Below are 22,606 nucleotides of genomic sequence, written 5' to 3' on the forward strand. Positions count from 1 at the left end.
AGTAGATGACCCCTAACGATTTTAGGGTCACTCTGTTAAAGGTCAAGGCCACAGGGGCCTGAACATGGAAAACCATTTCCAATCAATAACTTGAGAACCTCTCGACCCAGAATGTTAAAACTTCGTAGGATGATTGTTCATGCAGAGTAAATGACCCCTATTGTTTTTGGGGCCACTCCGTTAAAGGTCAAGGTCACAGGGGCCTGAACATTGATAACCAGTTCTGATCAATAACTTGAGAACCACTTGACCCAGAATGTTGAAACTTCATAGGATGATTGAACATGCAGAGTAGATGACCCCTATTTTGTGGTCAGTCTGTTAAAGGTCAAGGTCACAGTGGCCTGTTCATGTAAAATCATTTTTTGGCAATAACTTGAGAACCACTTGACCTACAATGTTGAAACTTAATAGGATGATTGGACATGCAGAGTAGATGACCCCTATTTATTTTGAGGTCACTTGATCAAAGGTCAAGGTCACAGGAGCCTGAACAGTGACTTGAGAACCACTAGGCCAAGAGTGTTGAAATTTAGCGGGATGACTGAACATGCCAAGTAGATGATCCCTATTGCAGCCAACCATCAGTGTCTCTTTGATTTTTGCTCCTGACCCCTATTGACTTCTTACCTATAGGACTTTGCATTGGGGGAGACATGCGCTTTTTTACAAAAGCATTTTCTAGTTAAAATTGAGTTTTGAGGACATTTACAAATTTTTTAGCACTAGACAGATATCTTTGGGCCTATATCTAAAACAGAAACCTGTATTTTATGATAAAAGTGTACATAGTCGTGAATATTTTGAGAAAAGTACTATTTAAGCAAAATGCACTGAACCTTACCCTACGATTTTATTTGCATTTTCCCTCCATTCGAATCAATATTCCGGGAAAACTACAACAGCTTCTGCTTATCAACAAAGACTGGTATGTTCCAAAATGTGTGTAGCAATTGTTTATATGTAGGTGATCTTCTCCAGTATGTGGCGAAAAACACAATATTTCGGAGAAACTCCCTTTTTCATGTAGTGCTGCCATCTTTGTTGCTTAGGTTGAAAAAAATATTCTCCAAGGCTATAAAAACATTTAGGATTGGGCCAAAAATATAGAGTAGGTCGGGATACCGGAAACAAACAATTTTTTTTTACGCCTAGGCATCACTTGCCTTAATCTTCTTGTTTACATCCTCCTCCGCAGTTTCTGCTTGGCATGTCAAGAATTCATCAATGAATTTTAGGGCTGGTGTTCTGTGCATTCTTGCCCTTGTTGAGATGTGAAAGATTCTCAGCACCAAGCGCCACACATAGTTAACCAGGGGTTTGAAGAGAGTGGTGTGTGGTAAGTTGTTTTATATCAGGAAGTGCAAAACCTTTTGTGCGTCAATCAGAGGTTTTGTTTTTATTGCTCAGTCAATGTTTCTTGCTAGCTTGTCAATTGAGGCAGACGCTGTGTGTTCTTGGGAGATAGCATTTGTATGTTGGACCGAGTCTTCATGTCCTTATGTTGCATAGATGTTCAGCTTGTTCTAACCCAGGTTCCACAATTTTTCAAAGACCACTTTTTACACACAGAACAGTATATTGCCTCAAACTTGTGCCCATCTGGGCTTATCTCAGTTACACACTATAGCCAAGGGCGACCATCTTGCCATTTCAGGTTGAATTGGTTACCTTGCCCAGAACTTTTCTTTCTTTTATCAAGGTCTGGATATTCTGTACTTTGATTTGGCTGTACAGGGGTCAGGACAGATGCATTGTCGCACTAGAGGTGAAGAAAAAAAAATTGTATAGAAGGAATAATAGATGTTTTGAATTATAAGAAGTATACAAAAATCATAAAAATGGCCTTGAATTGTTTCCATATTTTCTTACGCACAGCATGTATCCTACTTTAATTAATCAGTCTGATGCAGTGAGTATTGAAATTTAGAAACAAGTGTTGTTTTTTTTTCAATTTTAAAAACAACCATTATGAGAAGCACACAAAATTTAAAAAAACAATAAAACGTGTAATTTAATACTAAACCTTAAGACTGTCATGCGATGCCAAAATTTACATTTGATGGCGTTTATATTACTTACAAATTTCTCTTGTCTTCATTTTTTTTAAATGTTTGGTCTCGTTATTGTGCCTTTTAAAGCTTTACATGGAGTGCACTTCTACATGACGTACTGCACAAATATATTTCCTGAAAAAAATGAAAATACAGTCTAACCTGTACTAACAGTCACCTCTGTTCAGCGGTCATTTTATGACGCCCCTGACGGATTTTCTTCTATTTCGTCACTTCATTCAGCGGTCACCTGCTGTCCGCGGCCAGCGGCCACCGAAATTGCCTCCTGACCACCGTATTTGACCCCTTTTAGCGGCCATGTTTCTTCCAAAACCAATTATTTTTAGGCGATAATCGCCAAAGATACCTGATTTTTGAGAACGTGATTGCTAAGTTTCACCTGATTTCACCACAAGAACGACAAAATGACATGAGCTTTTCAATTAAAATTGATAACCAAAGGTGTGATCCCCTATTTGTTAGCTCACCTGTCACATAGTGACAGGGTGTGCTTTTGTGATCACCCTTCGTCCGTCATCCGTCCGTCACACATTTTGCAAGCAATTTTGATCAAACTTGTACAAAACTTGCATGGGCATGATATTACAATTCCTTTCGAAAACTGGCTAGATCCCATCAGGGGTCCTAGAGTTATTGCCCCTTAAAGGGCCAGAATTTGCTATTTTTGTGCGTCAACAATTTCTTGTCTGCATGATAGTGGTTTCATTTATGATTTTATTTTAAACAAACTTGCACAAAACTTGTATCACCATAAGATCTTGGTTCCTTTCTTGAACTGGCCAGATTCCATTATGGGTTCCAGAGTTATGGCCCCTGAAGGGCCAAAATTAGCTTTTTTGACCTTGTCTGCACAATAGCAGCTTCATTTATTATTTGACTTTTACCAAACTTGCACACAACTTGTATCACCATAAGATCTTGGTTCCTTTTTTGAACTGGCCAGATTCTATCATGGGTTCCAGAGTTATGACCCCTGAAAGGGCCAAAATCAGCTATTTTGACCTTTTCTGCACAATAGCAGCTTCATTTATGATTTGATTTTAACCAAACTTGCACACAACTTGTATCACCATAAGATCTTGGTTCCTTTCTTGAACTGGCCAGATTCCTTAATGGGTTCCAGAGTTATGGCCCCTGAAAGGGCCAAAATTAGCTGTTTTGACCTTGTCTGCACAATAGCAGCTTCATTTATGATTTGAATTTAATTAAACTGGCACACAACTGTATCACCATAAGATCTCGGTTCCTTTCTTGAACTGGCCAGATTCCATTATGGGTTCAAGGGTTATGGCCCCTGAAAGGGCCAAAATAAGCTTTTTTGACCTTTTCTGCACAATAGCAGCTTCATTTATGATTTGATTTTAACCAAACTTGCATACAGCTTGTATCACCACAAGATCTTGGTTCCTTTCTTGAACTGACCAGGTTCCTGTACTGGTTCCAGAGTTATGGCCCCTGATAGGGCCAGAATTAGCTATTTTGACCTTGTCTGCACAATAGCAGCTTCATTTATTATTTGAATTTAATCAAACTTGCACAAAACTTGTGTCACCATAAGGTCTTGGTTCCTTTCTTGAACCGCCAGATCCCATTATGGGTTCCAGAGTTATGGCCCCTGAAAGGGCCAAAATTAGCTATTTTGACCTTGTTTGCACAATAGCAGCTTCATTTACGATTAGATTTTAACCAAACTTGCACATGACTTGTATCACCATAAGATCTCGATTCCTTTTTATACGCCCGAAGGGACATATTATGTTATCACCTAGGTGTCCGTCTGTCTGTATGTCTGTTGGTTAGCAATTTCCCTTCCACTCTGTAACTCTTGAACCCCTTGAAGGATTTCAAAGAAACCTGACACAAATGTTCACCTCATCGAAACGACGCACAGAGCGCATATTTCGAATGGCTCACTTCAAGGTCAAGGTCACACTTAGGGGTCAAAGGTCATATGACTTTGTTTTGTGTGTATATTGCTCTGCATTTGCGTCGATTGCAGTGCTCTTGTTTTTATTTGGCAGATCCTTCTTTTGTTGACTTACAGTAATTTTTTTGAATTACTTCCCTTTTATGTTGCTATAAATAGCTTATTTAGTAACTTTTTTATTATCGGCGGTAGGGAAAAACCGAGACCACTTTTCTGTGATACGTCATGGATGGTTCCTCGAATTTTTAGGTGAATTTTGACATATCTGTACCTTGTAAGAATTTTTTTTTCTTTTTGGTTAAATTCTTCCCTTTGTTGTTCTTGCCTTTGGACTTAGATATTTTTTCTGAGGACTTAGATTTATTTTTAATTTCTTCCCTATTGTTGTTCCTGTCCTTTGGGCTTCATCTGTCAAAATTTTGCTCCTATCCTCCTCTGATATAATCCTTCTGGCATGAAACTACTGGCCTGATTTGAAAATAATTTTATTTGAAGTAACTTTAAGAAAATTTCAACTATATTTTCTCATAATTCTTTTGATTGATCTTGATAATGATTTTTTGACCTTCTTGTCCTTAAGTGCAATGATAACAGGTGAGCGATATAGGGCCATTTTGGCCCTCTTGTTACAATCATATGGCCAGTAATTATCGGCAATTAGCGTGTTACCTGGTGTCAATTTTGTTGTTCACAGTTTGATCTCGGTTAAAGATAATACCCGATACCTAGTTAGTAGCATAATATTTTTTTTTTTTTTTTTCATCAAAATACAATTAAATTTATACGAAATTTTTTATGTTTGAACGAAATATAAACCACTCGATCTTTTATGGGACGTAATGGCAATCTTTGATTTTAGTGAGCGCGGAGAGTAGCTTCCCTTACCAAAATGGTGAAATTTGTGAACAAACTTGTTTTTGAAGTTGGAAAATTGTCTATAACAGTTTTTGTTGTAAAAAAAAACACGCCGGGATTTTTGATTGCTTAGAAGACCATTCGTATTGCGAAGGCAAATGCACATCAATGTATCCTGGTAAAATAATAATAGAAACCGAAAAAGAAATGGGCGTAAAGGCTAAACTGGTCAGAAGTCTGAAAAATACATATACTGGCTGCACCTTCGATCAGCAGCCACCTGGCATAAGCGGCCAAATTGTCTGCTTCCCCTGGCTGGCTGCTTAAGACAGGTTAGACTGTATTTCATATAAGGTATTCATTACCTTTCAATTTTTAGCTCACCCGAGCACAAAGTGCTCAAGGTGAGCTATTGTGACTGCCCTGTGTCCGTCGTCAGTCATCCATTGTCAGTCGTCTGTCGTCGTCAACATTTTAAATGTAAACACTCCAGAGGTCACAATTTTGGCCCAATCTTAATGAAACTTGGTCAGAATGTTACCCTCATTAAAATCTTGGAGGAGTTTGATATTGGGTCATCTGGGATCAAAAACTAGGTCACAAGGTCAAATCAAAGTAAAAGCTTGTTAACATTCTAGAGGTCACAATTTTGGCCCAGTCTTAATGAAACTTAGTCAGAATGTTACCCTTTATAAAATCTTGGACAAGTTTTATATTGGGCCATCTTGGATCAAAAACTAGGTCACCAGGTCAGATCAAAGGAAAAGCTTGTTATCACTCTAGAGGTCACAATTTCAACCCAATCTTAATATAACTTGGTCAGAATGTTACCCTTAATAAAATCTTGGACGAATTGGATATTGGGTCATCTTGGATCAAAAACTAGATCACCAGGTCAAATCAAAGGAAAAGCTAGTTAACACTGTAGAGGCAAAATTTATGACTGTATCTTCATTAAACTTGGTCAGAATGTTAATTAAGATAATCTCAAGGTCCAGTTTGAATCTGGGTCATGTAGGATCAAAAACTAGGTTACCAGGAAAAATCAAAGGAAAAGCTAGTTAACACTGTAGAGGCCACATTTATGACCATATCTTAATGCAACTTGATCAGAATGTTAATCTTGATAATCTTTAGGTAAAGAGCAAATCTGGGTCAGGTGGGATTAAAAACTAGGTCACTAAGTCAAATCAAAGGAAAAGCTTGTTAACACTCAAGAGGCCACATTTATGACTGTATCTTCATGAAACTTAGTCAGAATGTTAATCTTGATGATCTTTAGGTCAATAGGTCAGGTGAGTGATACAGGGCCTTCATAGGATGATTCAACATGTAGAGTAGATGACCCCTATTGATTTTGGGGTCAGTCTATTAAAGGTCAAGGTCACAGTGGCCTGTTCATGTAAAATCATTTTTTTTGGAAATAACTTGAGAACCACTTGACCTACAATGTTGAAACTTAATAGGATGATTGGCCATGCAGAGTAGATGACCCCTATTTATTTTGAGGTCATTTGATCAAAGGTCAAGGTCACAGGAGCCTGAACAGTGACTTGAGAACCACTAGGCCAAGAGTGTTGAAATTTAGCGGGATGACTGGACATGCCAAGTAGATGATCCCTATTGCAGCCAACCATCAGTGTCTCTTTGACTTTCACACCTGACCCCTATTGACTTCTTGCCTATAGGACTTTGCATTGGGGGAGACATGCGCTTTTTTACAAAAGCATTTTCTAGTTTAGTAACTTTTTTTATTATTGGCCGTAGGGAAAAGCAGAGACCACTTTTCTGTGGTACAACATGGATGGTACCTCCAATTTTTAGGTTATTTTTACATATCTGTACCTTGTAAGAATTGTTTTTTCTTTTTGGTTAAATTTCTTCCCTTTGTTGTTCCTGTCCTTTGGACTTAGGACTTAGATTTATTTTTAATTTCTTCCCTTTGTTGTTCCTGTCCTTTGGGCTTCATCAGTCAAAATTTTGCTCCTTTCCTCCACTGATGTAATCCTTCGGGCATATATTGCCCCACTTGGCGGTGCTCTTGTTATGTTATTGTGTGATTGTGATGGTTCTCAGTTGTCATTGTTTTCAGTGATCTTCTTGTTCTTTTCAGGAGTGTTCATGAGGGATACAGCCCTCTACCAAATTCCTTCAAATAATTTTGCTTCGTTGAAAAAGTGGCCGCCTGGGGAAGGGGCTCATTTTCCCAAATGGCTATACAGAAAACTTCTTGTATGAAACTACTGGCCTGATTTGAAAATAATTTTATTTGAAGTAACTTTAAGAAAATTTCAACTATAATTTTCTCATAATTCTTTTGATTGATCTTGATTATGATTTTTTGACCTTCTTGTCTTTAAGTGCAATGATAACAGGTGAGCAATATAGGGCCATTATGACCCTCTTGTTTAAATATTGTCCTACACTAACAAAACTTGTTACATTTTGAAGTTATGCACATGGAATGATTTCAAAGGAAAAAGCATTCAGAGCCGCTAACATGGCCTGTCTGAACCCAATGTGTCTCTATGTGCTTTGTCAAAATAATGTCACCGACATGCTAATGGAATTCTTCTGAAAATTTAAATACGTTTTCAGCTATCAAGCTTTAAAAATCTTCTTCTCTAAAGTGAAAAAGCTAAAACCTTGATATCTGGCTTCCGATATCAGGATTTGAATCTCTACCATAATTGTTCAAAATATTGCCCTAGTGTCAGAAATGGTGATGCCCCTGTGTGTGAGATGTATATACTATTATGCTTTAATATATGCCACAGTGGGCATAAAAGTTTTATTGAAGAATAAAATAATAAAAAATAGAAAAAATTATAAAATATAATAAAATTAAGTAAACTTTGTATATGAAAATAATTTTATGATCAAGGTTGTATGTGAGTATGTATGGTATTTAACTATATTATGTTTTCATTTACATTATTTGAATATATTATGTTTTTATTTAATATGTTAATTTTCAGATGTATTGTATTTTATTCTAAAGGCTTTTATAGAAATTAATTTTAATTAACTGACAGCTTTGGCAGGAAATACTTTTATTCTCAAGTTCTTTTAAAATATAGGAATTAAGCCTTAAGCCAGATTGTCAAATTTACAGCTTAGACATTATCTTTCTTTGTTTAAATCTTTTTGATTATTTTATTGATAAGGTATGAAGCCATAAGGCAATTTTCCTGTCCAGCTTTCTTAAGTAATTAATTGTGTAGTGACATTTTTATTGGTCAGTTTTTATATTCTAATTCTCAAATTTCATTGGATGTCATATTAAAAATTTCATTGGTTGCTATGTTCAACTTAGAATTTTTATATAGTAACTGAACTTCGGTCAAAAAAGAGAGTTTAGATACAGAACAAGCAACATGTAGTGACAAAAAGACAGATTGTGGCTATTACAGCCACCCATTGTTGGGTGGCTGAAAACTCTTTGAAATCAAAGGATTTATGTTGTATACATATTGTAAATAAGTTTACTTGATGTGTTTATAATAAAATAGTTGAAATGGAAAGGAACTGTTATTTGATCTGTGGATAACTAAGTTAATGAAGAGAATAACAATTTAGCTTTAACAGTAAAGTGGAGAATAAACATTACATTTGCTAGGGCTGATTCCCCATCAGCCCACTTACATCCAGTGGTAACGTATCACGGAGAAGTGCCACTGGATGGACCCCGCTGCCGGGACATGTTGTGATACAGAAAGCGAACAAGAGGAGAGGGATTCGCCACGGAGCATTCAGCAACCAGCCTACACCCCTCTTTCCTACTCATTCCCCAGGTGGCATGTATATAACAAACTTTGAAAATCTTCTTTGATTCCTTAATAGCTAGAGCTTTGATATTTGGCATGTAATATAGGGGTTTGACATTTTACCATTATGATTATTCAAAATATTGCCTTAGGGTCGAAAATGGCTATGCCCGTGTGTGACGTGTATATAATATAGGCTAATATAAAAGAAACTTTGAATATCTTCTTCTCTGAATCCATAATAGCTTGAGCCTTGATATTTATGTAATCCTAACTCTGTACTTGTACCATTACATTATACAAACACACTTGAAGCATGTAACACAGGTGAGCGCTTTAGGGTCAATGACCCTCTTGTTACCATTTCTTTTAAAATCACTTCTAATAAGCAAGTCCCATTGATACCACATGACATTTCAATACAATATCTGTATTGGGTACCGTGGCTGTTGTATTTTGGACAGTTCAGAAAGTGAAAAAATCGCAGTGTTAAATCAACGAAAAAATACCAATAATTAAAGAATGGTGAACAGAATCTAGCACATGAAATTTAAATGGAAAGCACAGTCCAGATATAGCAATTGGCAATTCGATTTCACCTAGCGCATCAATCTTTTTTCCGCTTACGCCTGTAACTTCTTTTAAACTTGTAGATTTTAAAGTGCCAATATCAACATTTGCTTTCCTTAAGAAATTTTTAGAGACAATAGAAACACCAGCTCCTGTATCAATTAATGCCTGAGTTTTAGCATTTAAGACTCTAACTTGTGCAGTATTTTTTTGTAAATGTGTTGTTAATTTAATAGACATATTCATTAGTTTCAGCACATTGATCTTTGTGTTTATCTGAATTTAAATGCTCATCAACAATATTTTGTTTTGAAACACTAACATTTTTGACCTTAACTTTACTTTTTACATGTTTAGAATTTAAATTTCTATTTAGCACATTGATATTTTTGTCTGAGTCAGAAACACTAGGTGACCTATTATTGATTGTCCCTTCATGCCCATCCACAGACGTCTGTCCATGAATAGGCGTGCACCCCTATTTGTCAGACACAGGCTTTTGGTTTGGGTTTGACTTTGACAATAAGTACATTTCCCTAATTTTAGCGGCATTATGGCAGTTTTGTTCATAATGACCTGTCTCTTCACAAATTTTACATAAATGATTAGATTCTTTGTGAGAAACCTTTTTTTGGGCCTGGTCTGTCATCTCTTCGTCTATGGTACCGTCCACGGTCTGGGGATGGTGTCATCTGCTGTTGATATTGTTGTTGTTGCTGTTGTTGTTGTTGTTATTGCTGAGACGTCAAGTGTATTTGATGCCTCAGCAATTCAATCAGAGTCCAGTTTATTTTCCGTTTCTGAACTTTTCACGGCATTTACCAGGACACAGTCCAGCTTACTTGCTTCTGCACGGAGGGCAGCACGCCTTGCTGTGTCCAATGTTTTCAATTCTTGGGGCTTAACTATCATCCGAAGTGATGGGACCAACTCATCGACATAAGTGGATATGAGCCACCCCACTGGCATCTGTGTACCGTTTGACAGTTCCTGAAATCTTGTTGTGTAGTCATGCACACTTTCACTGTGGCGTTGGCAGACAGATCCGAAGGAGTAGCCTCCATCAGTTCCGTCGAATCTCGTCAGGAATGCTTCCAGTAGCCTGTCTGGATCAGATACTACTTCGTCCGACAGTGACCCATACCAATATAATGCTTGACCACCAAAATGTACAGGAAATGTCGTTTTCACTTTGTTATCATTGTAGTTATACACTGCCTTGCAGATGGTGTCATATCTCTTAAACCAAGCTTCCGCACGTTGTCCGGGCTTGCCAAAAAACTTCTCGATTGAGACATGTGGACCAGCCATTATATCTTCAGTTTCTGGTTCTAAAGGTGGTGGCAGCTGAGGAGGTGGTAGACTGTCGTCCTCTAGAACTGGCGGGGGTGGTGGGTGCTGTGGTTGTTGTTCTTCACTTGCAGGGGATGTGGTCTTGTTAGATTTCTTGCCAGCACCTCTGCGTTCCTTGTTCCTCACAGGTGTAGCAATCAGATTTGCAGACTGTGGTCTGTCTCCTAGGCTCCTCAGGTAGTGCCCGTAGTTAGCATTTGGGGAGAGTTCATTAGTTTATACCTCCACCAAAATATAATGTTCCCCCACTCTGCCTTGTATAAACTACTTGTAATGTAGGCTAAACTTATTTAAGTTGGAACCTGGAAAATAGCACAAACACAGTCTTTAAAAAGAGATATTAACATTTATTTTTCAATGTCCAAGCATAGAATGATGGCTGAACTTGAAAAATTCATATATTTAAAACTGTGTTTGCTTTCCAAGAGTATCTGATTGGTTCGTCTGAAAAAATATGTTGAGTTTCCATTGGTCGATTACGATTCACTTCAACCGTTTCAGAGCGGGAAGTGTCCATTTAATTTAGAAATGCCTAACTTGGTTATATTTTTGACTTCTTACCTATCTCTGTCTGTCAGCCTAAAGGTGTTACATTAAGGAGTAAATAACCACCCTTAAACAGAGGACTCTTACATATTCAGACTTAAAAAATGGCCATAGTTGTCAACTGAAGACAATAAAAAGAAATAAACTGGCCATTAAATGACTATGTTTGACAGACAGTAGAAAAATAAGATATTTCTCAATAATTTAAAAAATGTAAAGATGAATTTCAGAAGTTTTTCAAAGTCTTTGGAACAAAATTAATAATTGAAAAATGAACTCTACAGATTCAAAATCCTGACTTTAAGACAAACATTTTAATACTAAACATGCTTATCAAATATTAAGAATTAAGAAAATGTGTATTTTAATGATAAAGATATGTAACTTAATTATGATGCATTATATAATTTTATCTAAGGAAAAAGGTGCATCATAATACCTTAACGAGTTTCTTTCTACTGCATCAGTCAGTAGCCGACTCTGAAACTGAAACTGAATAATTTGATTAAACGCCTATTTTTATACAATGATATATTCAATAATGACAATAATAACAGCCTTATTGTAACAGTCATGACCACACCCCTCCCCTTGAGGTCATTTTACCCCTGTTGTGAATACCAGTGCTTAAAGCATCACATGGTATGCCCAGACGAGCTGCATATAGAGGTTCAAACCCCCGGTTAATGGCGCCATCATATACTATTTAAGATAGAAATACTACACACTGCCGAACCCATAGAGCCTTACCAACAACAAACCTTGGAATTATAAATGTTGAAATGTAAAACCTTTTCCAAAAAATTAAGAACTATCACCTGCTGTTTTTGCATGATAAACAGTCATCAAAAAATTTAAAACAATGCCGCGGAATCTCTGAAATACAGTGTCTTAAGATTTTTTTTGAATGTGTCAAGTTATTTACTTTTGCTTAGTTCTAACGGCAGACTCTTAGGTACTTCAGACCTTTGATTGTAATAGTTCTGAGTTTTTCAAAGAGTACATTATTTTACATGAGCATGTCTGATGTAAGCTATAATTTCAAGGGCCTCTGTGTCCTAGTGGTTTATTGTATTTAATATACAATTATAATTACCTCCCTTTAATGTGAATCTTATAACTGAGTATTGTGTCAGTTTTTTATTTGTTTCACAATTTCAGTCTGTTTATTTGAACCAATGTTGCTTGAAACTTTATAAATAACTTAATAATTTAACTGCATAGTTGTTAGTCAACAAAGGAAGACAAAGGGAGGTTATTACAATATATTTATCCAGATAATGTAGAATAAAGACTGGATTTGGCATATGGAAATAAAACTCTTTATGAATTAGCAACATTGGCTGTGAGTAAAGTTGTTAATAAGGCAACACGTCTATCTTTCTAGAGATAAAATGTGATATTAAAAAGTTTCATATATTAAATGATTTCAAATGTCTCAAAATTGGGTTGAAATGTGCAGATGTCTTTGGACATGGACCTATACATTTTTCATCACGTTATAGACCCTATGTTAGTTTATCTATATTTTAGAAAAAATTCTGTGTGGGAAAATGGAACCCCCATCCAAACACTTGTTGTGAAGGATGGGGGACATTATTGGAGTAAGGCCGGAGGCCGAAATATCCAAGCATATCACTTCAGTGACCGATCCGGATCATCGCTACTTTACAGTAAATTTTTACACTTAGCCACTGACCACTAGGCGTGACCATGACTATATAAACCCCCAGAACAGCACGGTGTTCTCATAGCTTTAAAGAAAAGTTTATGTTGGCTCAAAGCAAAAGTATGTATCAGACAAAAGGCTGATCACAGGACAGTATCTATATTTTACCAACATGAAATTCCATACACTCCCATAACTGTAAGCAGAAAGCAAGGGGTAGGGGTAACCTGTCTCTTCTGATTTTATTTTGGGTGGGTGCTTGGATATTTCGGCCTCCGGCCTTACTCCAATAATGTCCCCCATCCTTCACAACAAGTGTTTGGATGGGGGTTCCATTATTTTCATAAGGCCTTCTGCCTTCATATCCAAGCATCTTTAAAGGAGACAACATAAACCAAAAGAAATCTGCGTCTTTATCATTTCAATATAATGATCAAATTACAATCCATACATAATACAATTAGATATAAATGTTCACCAAAAAAAATTTAAATTCTTTATCTAATTTTTTGTAACACGCAGTTCATTTACACACTGATCATACCAAACAAGGCAATGATATGCATTATCCACTCTTTATATTTAACAATCAGATCACTTAGACCCTAAAACAAAGTCACTGTAATTGTTCTGACTACTATCTGTAGTAACATCTCTCAGATAAAACCGTTTGAAATTTTTAACAGAACTCCAATCTGCCATTTTTAGAATTTCTGACATTTTACATCCAGCTTTTACTGCTGCTGAAGAGGATGCCCCTCTGTAGGAGTGAGCTTTAAAAGTATTTGTATCTATTCCAGCAAGAACCAACACTGACTTAAGCCATCTTGCTAACGTACTTGTAGTGACAGCCTTAAAGTTAACATAGGATATAAAAAGTTGCATGTCTTTTCTAGGACTTCTTTTCATTCTGATATATTGTTTCAAAGTCCTAACTGGACATAATTCTATTTTTTCATAAAGTTTCAAATGAAGGAAAAAATCACTTCCTGGTTTGGAACACTTCAATTTATCACCACAGTTAAATACAACGCCATGACTGTTAAAAGAACATTTATCAACCCTGAGAGCTTTCAAAGTCTGTGCACGAGCTGCCGTAGACAACGCAAAAAGTGACACTAACTTAAAAGTCAAGTTCTTTAGAGACAAAGAATCAAGTGGCATCCATCCAGCAAGTAAATTAAGCACAGTGGAAACATTCCAAGTAGATGTATATCGTGGTTTTGAAGGAATATAATTGTGAAGTCCTCTCATAAAACGTCTTATTATATTAAAAACTCTGTTGTTGTAGTTATCATCTAAAAGTTTTAACGTCTCCAAAATAACTGCTTTATGAGTATTAATGACACTATAGGATTTATTAGTGTTCTTTAAAAACAGTAAATAAGAAACAATCATTTCTTCAGATGGTTGAACGGGATCACAGTTCCGAATACAACACCAAAATGTCCATTTCTTCCAAGCCCCTGTATACTGTTTTCTGGTACCGATACGCCAACTGTTAATGACTGTTTCTGCAGCATCTGCTGGGACTCCTCGATCCTTAAGGGATTTCCTGACACAATTGCCCCAAATAGCTGTAAATTCTTGCCCATTGGATGGTGTGCCCCGTTGTGTGGTAATGTCACGATGTCTCGGTGTCTCGGCAGCCTGATGGGTACAGAAATCAAACAATGTAATAACAACGGAAACCATGTTTGATTAGTCCAATATGGACCTATAATGAGGACTTTGTCAACATGGTCTTCTCTTATTTTGTTTAAAACTTTGCCAAGTAACCTGAATGGTGGAAACACATATGGTTTAAAGACTGACCAATCAAGACTAAATGCATTTGAGCATAGAGCATTTGGATCTGGTGTCCAAGAAACATACTTTTCTATCTGAGCATTCAGTCTTGATGCGAATAAATCTATATTAGGCATGAACAATTGTGAGGTGAGTCTCGAGTATATTTGCCTTTTTAACATCCACTCTGTGGTGTCTGAGAAGTTTCTTGACATATAATCTGCTTCAACGTTTTCACACCCTGGCAAATGATAAGCAGTAACAAACAAATTTCTTGATATACACCATTGCCAGATTTCCTTTGCTAACATATCCATAGCTTTATTTTGCATGCCACCTAAATTATTTATGTATGCAATTGCAGTTGTGGAATCTGACTGCACTCCAATATGAACATGGTTCTGATCCACAGCCCAGGATTTCAATGCAAAGAATATTGCAAGCAACTCGAGATAGTTAATGTGATTCTGTGCCTCATAGGTGGTCCACCTACCACCTGTTTTACCCTCTTTTTGTAAGCATGATGAACCAAAACCTATGTTAGATGCATCAGACAGAATCCAGAGTGAAACAGGCTTTTGCCTAATTTTCTTCCCATTCTTAGCATGGATATTCTGTTTCCACCAAAGAATTTCCTGCTTTTCATTTTTACCAAGCTCTACCAGAGAATCAAAATCAGGTGAAATCTTCAAGGCTCTGACCTTGAACCTTTCTAATGTTCTATAATGTAATGGAGCCTCTAATACAGCATGGAAAGCATTGATCAACAAACCGATGAATGCAGATAAGTCCCTGATCTTAATCTTTGTCTTGCTAAGCAAATAATCTGCAGTTTTTAGAATTTTCAAAATCTTATCTTCAGGAAGGAAAACCATAAAAAGTACAGAATCAAGTATATACCCAAAGTACGTAATTCGCTGAGTGGGTACTAAAACTGATTTTTGTTTATTTATCACAAAACCTAAAGTATCTAACTGTTCATACATTGTCAAAGCATTTTTGGCACAAACTTGTCTATCAGCATCCATTTCAATGGAATCATCAATGTAAAAAGAACACCTAATGCCAATTTGACGGAAAAAAGAGTATATAGGCTTTAGAGTTTTGGTGAAGCAATAAGGCGCCGAGGAAAGTCCGAATGGTAAAACAATGTGTGCATATAGGTTGTTTTGCCAAGAAAACTTAAGAAATTTCACACAGTCTTTGTGTATAGGTATAGACCAGTAAGCAGATTTTAAATCTAATGAAGTAAACCAATCATTGGGTTGCACTAATTCTAAAACAAAGGGAAAAGTTTCCTGCTTAAATTTTTCATAGTGTACAAATTCATTTAATTGTCTAAGATTGATAACTGGTCTATATTTCCCATTTGGTTTAGGGACCAAGAAAATATTTGAAATAACTTCGCCTGCTTCATGTTCAGTCGGATAATTGCTCCTTCCTGTAACATATTTTGAACTTCATGATCAATCAGTATTTTTTCATTCTCTGAAAAAGCAATAGGATTTGGTAACTTATCCTGAATAGGATTTTCATCAAAAGGAATAATGTATCCCTGCACTGTTTGTAAAATCCACTGATCAGATGTCAATGCTTTCCATGCATCAAAACTATTGATAACTCTCTGAGCATTGCTTACCTTTGCTTTAAAACCCTGGGGTTTTAGTTTGGGTTACATGTGGCACTTGCATTTGTCGCTGTAGCGGTCACGTTCTTCTTGGATGTTCTCGGCACATATTATGCTGATATCCGAACTGACCGTATGGTTGTTGTCGATCAAAATACGGCTTGGCATATGGATGACCTCTGCCCCTGTAAGGGTTTGCCACGACCGCCCCTAAACGGGCCAAAACTGCTCTGTCTAGGCCGCGAATACCCGTACTATAATTGTATTTACCAATTTTACAACTTGTTTCACATTTTTTCAATTCTTTAGCAATATCGTCACCAAAAAGGTAAGATGTTATTGGTGTTCTTATACTGCAAATATTGGAATATCTGGATTTTAAAGATGGCCGAAGAAGGTAACGCCTCCTTACGCTAAGCATAAACTGCACCTGACCCATGACAGTGATAGAATCAGCAATGAGATCTTTAACTAGTGGAAGGGTAGAAATATGTGTCTTCAACACCTTAGCTAGCTCTAGAATTGGTAGCATGCCAGTGCATACTAAATTTTGGATGTCTCGCAAAGACTTATCAGTAGTCTGTACTCTTTTCATTTTTGTCAAATCGTCCCAAATTTCCTCGTTTATACGAGGGGCCCCCATAAATTGGCAATTAGATGGGACTTTGTATTTTTCAATAATGTTGTCTACTTGACATTGGTTAGTACAGGCAGTGTTGATCAAATCTGCCAGAGAATTACTGACAGCTTCGCCTTTGTCAGGGGTTTTTAATTTTGGGAGATTCCAACTAAACTCATCAACTTCTCCCTCGGGGTTGTCACCATCATTATTACCATCCCTAAACAAATTATCGCCTATGTTATCCGCTAAATTTGCCCTGTACAAGGGAGTGCGGTCAGTATCCGACAATTCTCCGTCGTCATACTCGTATTCGTTATAACTGTTACTTTCTGTAAGGGGAGGGTTTTGGTCAGAATTTTGAATACCCAAGATAGATCTTAACTTCTCAACGGACTCTGATGTCAAGTTATCAAGATTAATAACGTTTTCTGACCTTTTATCTGATTCTTTTTCCCTGCTGTGTGAATTTTCTTTAACACCGGAAGTAGGCTTATCAGACTGATTAGAGTTACTTCCCTTCGTAACTTTCGTTACAACGGAGGATAATTTCTTATTTGCGGTGCCCCGAGGGGCTTTCTGTTTTTCAACCTCGGGCTCAAAGCCAGAAAATTCTTCCTCACTAGAGGAGTTAGGAATGGATAGGACATCGTCCTTCCGTTTTCTGGGCATAATTTCAATAGTAAAAGTCACCAGAGACAGAGACGACAAATGAAAGAAGGCGGCGTGGCTAGCCGAAAAACGACGAGGTCGTATCGAAAAGCTCTGAAAAGCAGAAAAAATTCGTATAGTAACAACGTTACTATAACCAAGCCACTTCAAAAAAGGTTACAAACTAGTCAAAAAACAATTCAAGTCTCATTTCAAATCAATTCAACACGTGGTCTTACCAAAAAACAACTGTCAATGCTTCACTGCGTCTACGTGTGTACGTGTACATATACTACGATGACCGGTCGCTAAAGTAACTATGAGAACACCGTGCTGTTCTGGGGGTTTATATAGTCATGGTCACGCCTAGTGGTCAGTGGCTAAGTGTAAAAATTTACTGTAAAGTAGCGATGATCCGGATCGGTCACTGAAGTGATATGCTTGGATATGAAGGCAGAAGGCCTTATGAAAATAATGTCATCAAAATTGATCTAAATATACGTAACTACTACTTAAACTTAAAGGGATTCAGATGAAACGTACTGCATACAAGTCAACACTAGACAATTTGTAACTGCGTGTGACATTCTCAGATTTCTTGTACAAAGAAATGTTAGGGTTGCTGGACTCAGTTCACATATTTTTAGCTCGACTATACGAAGTATAAGGAGAGCTATCCTACTCGCCCCGGCGTTGGCGTCGGCGTCGGCGTCTTTCCGCGTCCCCACCTTGGTTAAAGTTTTGGTGCACTTTCTCTTTTTTCAACTTATCTCTGTAATTACTTGATGGATTTGATTCAAACTTGAAATACCTATTCCTCATCATCATCCACATTATCTGACATAAGGGCCATAACTCTGGCACCAATATTTCATGAATTATCCTCCCTTTTCACTTAGATTTTCAGGTTAAAGTTTTGATGCACTTTCACTCTATCTCTGTTATTACTGAATGGATTTGATTCAAACTTAAAATAGTTGTTCAACATCATCACCCACATCATATGACACAAGGTGCATAACTCTGGCACCATTTTTTCATGAATTATTCCCCCTTTTTACTTAGAATTTCAGGTTAAAGTTTTGGTGCATTTTCACTCTACCTCTGTTATTACTGAATGGATTTGATTCAAACTTAAAATAGTTGTTCAGCATCATCACCCACATCATATGTCACAAGATGCATAACTCTGGCACAATTTTTCATGAATTATTCCCCTTTATACTTAGAATTTCAGGTTAAAGTTTTATGCACTTTCACTTTATCTCTGTTATTACTGAATGGATCTGATTCAAACTTAAACAATTGTTCAACATCATTACCCTTATCATATGACACAAGGTGCATAACTCTGGGACCAATTTTTCATGAATTATTTCCCCTTTTCACTTAGAATTTTAGGTTAAAGTTTTGATGCACTTTCACTCTGTCTCTGTTATTACTGAATGGATTTGATTCAAACTTAAAAGAGTTGTTCAACATCATCACCCACACCATATGACGCAAGGTGCATAACTCTGGCACCAATTTTTCATTAATGATTCCCCCTTTTTACTTAGAATTTTAGGTTAAAGTTTTGATGCACTTTCACTCTGTCTCTGTTATTACTGAATGGATTTGATTCAAACTTAAAATAGTTGTTCAACATCATCACCCACACTATATGACACAAGCTGCATAACTCTGGCACCAGTATTCAATGAATTATGCCCCTTTTTGCTTAGGATATACTTATATAGTGTTTTGATACATTTTATCTTTACCTCTCTTATTACTTTAAGTTGATATTTTTGACACAGACTCAGACTACTGTGCAATATCTTCATCCACAATTGGAGTCATTAAACACTCCAGTGACAGCTCTTGTTTCCTCAGATGGGCCAAGTTTCACTATCCAGCATCGAAATAGTCGAGCGCGCTGTCTCCTGTGACAGCTCTTGTTGTATGGAGTGATCTTCAAGCTTATGCTGTTTTAAAGGTATTCTAGTGAAACTTCATACCAGTGATCACTATGAGGTATAGTTGTGTTGTCACATATTTATTTCTAGAGTGGAGAAAGGTTGGTGGCATCCGTAGCCCAATAAGACCACATAAATACTTCCACAATTTTTAAAGGGATTCTCATAAAACTTCATACAAGAATCACCATGATGTGTATTTGTGCATGACATATATATTTTTTTGCATAGATAAAGGTTGGGAGCACTTGGGCACTGGTAGCTCCTCAAGTTCACAATAAATTTGTGGAGTAAATACTGTCATAGTTTAAAAGGAATTCTGATGAAACTTCTTATAAGGAACAACCATGAAGTCTGGTTGTATATTGCTTATTTATTTCCTTCTTGGAGGAAGTTTGGGTTATCGTAGCCTCACGTTCTAGCTCAGAAAAAGTTCTGGAGCAGACTTCTTCCACAGTCAGTAGATGGAACCAAAGCTTATTATATAGCAAAGAAGGGAAACAAAATCAACAATGAAATCTGTATAGACATCAACAAATTTCAAAAAATAAAATAATCACTACTTCTGGGTAGCTCAGTCCCAAATACATGTATTCTATCATTTCCATGAAAACATGATTTAGACATTGCATCAAAAAAAAATATAGACAAATGCAAAGTATGTGAAATATGGCAATTTCATGAATACTTGTACTATCATGTTGTTCATGTGATTTTGCAGCTGCATTTGGTAAATGGCAGAACATGAAAAGTTCTAGTAACCACAGATTCTCCTGCTTTTCATGTTCTTCCATTTACCATATGCAGCTGCAAAATCAAATGAATGCTTTGGACCACCATCAATTTGAAGTTTCATCAATAAATACAAAGATCTTAAGTTTGGTTTTTATCAAGTTCTGTACACTAAACCCTCTCTCACACTCTACACTCGACACAGGGATGCACAACAGTCTGTAAGCTGCATCAGCCACACATTCATACATATCTCTCTTTCTAAGGGCCAACTGACACACACTGTTCACATCATTTGCCACCCTTGCAAAACATTCTATAACCTCACACCTGAAGCGCATGTACTCCTCTCGAAAATCTTCCTCACCCAAATGCTGACTCACAGTCCTAACACACTCCTCTAAAACCTCACCCTCTCTCACAAAAACAGACAGATCAAATATCCCACAAAAGCCTCTCAAAATCTTACTGTCACCCACATCTGCAAATCTCTCCTCTAAGTTCACCAGTACTCTCTCCCCAAACTGCTGACATGCCCTCTCTGCCTCCACTCTGCTTCTCACTATCCTTAATTACATGACCCTTATACTCACTCTCACCAGAGCCATCAACACTCTCTGGAACAGCTGCTTTGAAACATTTGAGCATCTTGCCTTGCTTTGACTCAGTCAGCCTCTTGACTTCACCAACAGTGACTTCCAAGCATGAAGAGACACTGGTGAAGTCAATAGAACTTGATTGGAAAGTCTTGCACAAGATGCCTAATTGCTTCAAAACATCTGCCAGAAAGTGTGATGTGTAAACAAACTTATATGTGGATATGCTCTTCAGAAGACCCAGAGCCTTAGCTCCCTTATCCTCAGCCAACACACTAATGAGGGGACTATAATTGTAACAAATGGCTCTAACACTGCCCTCAAAACAGAAATCATGCACTCCTGCATCTCGTGGACACTCATACTGTGCTCGTAAGTGGTATGCTTGTCAATCTTGAAGGACTTCAGGCTGGAACACCCCTGTCAAAAATTAAATTTACCTATTAACTCTGCTTATAGAGTTAAAGCGGGCAAACACATTAGCTGATATTTGCAAATATTCTACTGAAAATGTCTCTATGTTTCAATTTATTTGGTTACTGCATATAAGCAAATGCAAAATGGTAAAAGTAATTCCCTAGCAAGACACAGTTCAAAACATAAAAAAGAATAGCTAACTTTTTTTTTCTGTCGTACCCTCATGGCCATTGATTATACCATCAAGAATGAGGTTTCAAGAGTGATAGATCAAACACTTTAATTTGTAACATTTTTTTTATTGGTTCACAGTGTCACCCTGAAATAATAAGTAAAAATGATATAGCTAGGCTACCTGGTCAATACAGTGGTCACTGAAGTCAGAAATCAACATGCTTGGAAGGCTGTGGTCAGACATGAAGAACAGGTTCTTCATTGCAGCAGTAATGGCAGATTCAGACTTAGAGAGATGGATCTCGGCTGATTTCTTGTAGTCCTTACCAGCTTGAATGATCTGGAGGGCAACATAATGACTATTCTTCCCTGTAAGAAATGAAGAAAATTTGAATTTACAGTATTGGAAGTAGTTTCATACAAGTAGATCTACACACAATTATTCTAGACCAAAATTTATAATGTCGTAGGTCTGGGCAGATTTACCAATGAAGTTCATAGAATATTCTGATATAATCATATGAGCCGTGCCATGAGAAAACCAACATAGTGGGTTTGCGACCAGCATGGATCCAGACCAGCCTGCGCATCCGCGCAGTCTGGTCAGGATCCATGCTGTTCGCTAACAGTTTCTCTAATTCCAGTAGGCGTCATGAGAAAACCAACATAATGGGTTTGCGACCAGCATGGATCCAGACCAGCCTGCGCATCCGCGCAGTCTGGTCAGGATCCATGCTGTTCGCTTTCAACGCCTATTGGAATTAGAGAAACTGTTAGCGAACAGCATGGATCCTGACCAGACTGCGCGGATGCGCAGGCTGGTCTGGATCCATGCTGGTCGCAAACCCATTATGTTGGTTTTCTCATGACACAGCTCGTATTTAATACATTATTTAATATATCAGAATTCAGAACATTCTGTGAACTTTGTTAGATCCGTGTAAATAACAAATGTTTCACAGCAGGAAAACAGTTTAATAAAATAATTCAACCGATGCGGTAGTCAACATAATTCGACGTCCAGATTGTTTAATATTTGTGACATTGTGACATGAAAATTATAAGGACCAAAATAATGGATGATAAATCACAGAACACAGTTATGTAAAGATATTGATTTTTTTTTTTTTTTATTGCACGGTACAGGTTAAACGTCCACAGTACATACATAAGCTTACATTACCAGAAAATTCATAATTCTGGATATTATTTGATAACTTAACACAAATCAATGTGGAATCAAGCCGCTTGATCGCTGAAAACAACAAGTATCGGATGAGGT

At 37.1% G+C, this 22,606-nt stretch overlaps 2 protein-coding genes across 2 annotated transcripts; both read right to left on the reverse strand.

Annotated features, from left to right (window-relative positions):
* Positions 1-14,156: 14,156 nt before the first annotated feature.
* Positions 14,157-15,578, reverse strand: LOC128552195 (uncharacterized). Its single transcript, XM_053533217.1, has one exon. The coding sequence runs from the start codon at positions 15,576-15,578 to the stop codon at positions 14,157-14,159; it is 1,422 nt and encodes a 473-aa protein (XP_053389192.1).
* Positions 15,579-16,256: 678 nt separating this feature from the next.
* LOC128552196 (uncharacterized) lies at positions 16,257-17,468 on the reverse strand. The gene has a single exon (XM_053533218.1). It carries the CDS (start codon positions 17,466-17,468, stop codon positions 16,257-16,259), a length of 1,212 nt encoding a protein of 403 aa, XP_053389193.1.
* Positions 17,469-22,606: the final 5,138 nt, after the last annotated feature.

The sequence above is a fragment of the Mercenaria mercenaria genome, unplaced genomic scaffold (genome assembly GCF_021730395.1).
Source record: "Mercenaria mercenaria strain notata unplaced genomic scaffold, MADL_Memer_1 contig_2136, whole genome shotgun sequence".
Classification (NCBI taxonomy): Eukaryota; Metazoa; Mollusca; class Bivalvia; order Venerida; family Veneridae; genus Mercenaria; species Mercenaria mercenaria.

What these genes read in the sequence shown, in the direction of transcription:
- LOC128552195 (XM_053533217.1), bottom strand. Translation starts at nt 15,578, where the DNA reads ATGGATGCTGATAGACAAGTTTGTGCCAAAAATGCTTTGACAATGTAT.
- LOC128552196 (XM_053533218.1), bottom strand. Translation starts at nt 17,468, where the DNA reads ATGCCCAGAAAACGGAAGGACGATGTCCTATCCATTCCTAACTCCTCT.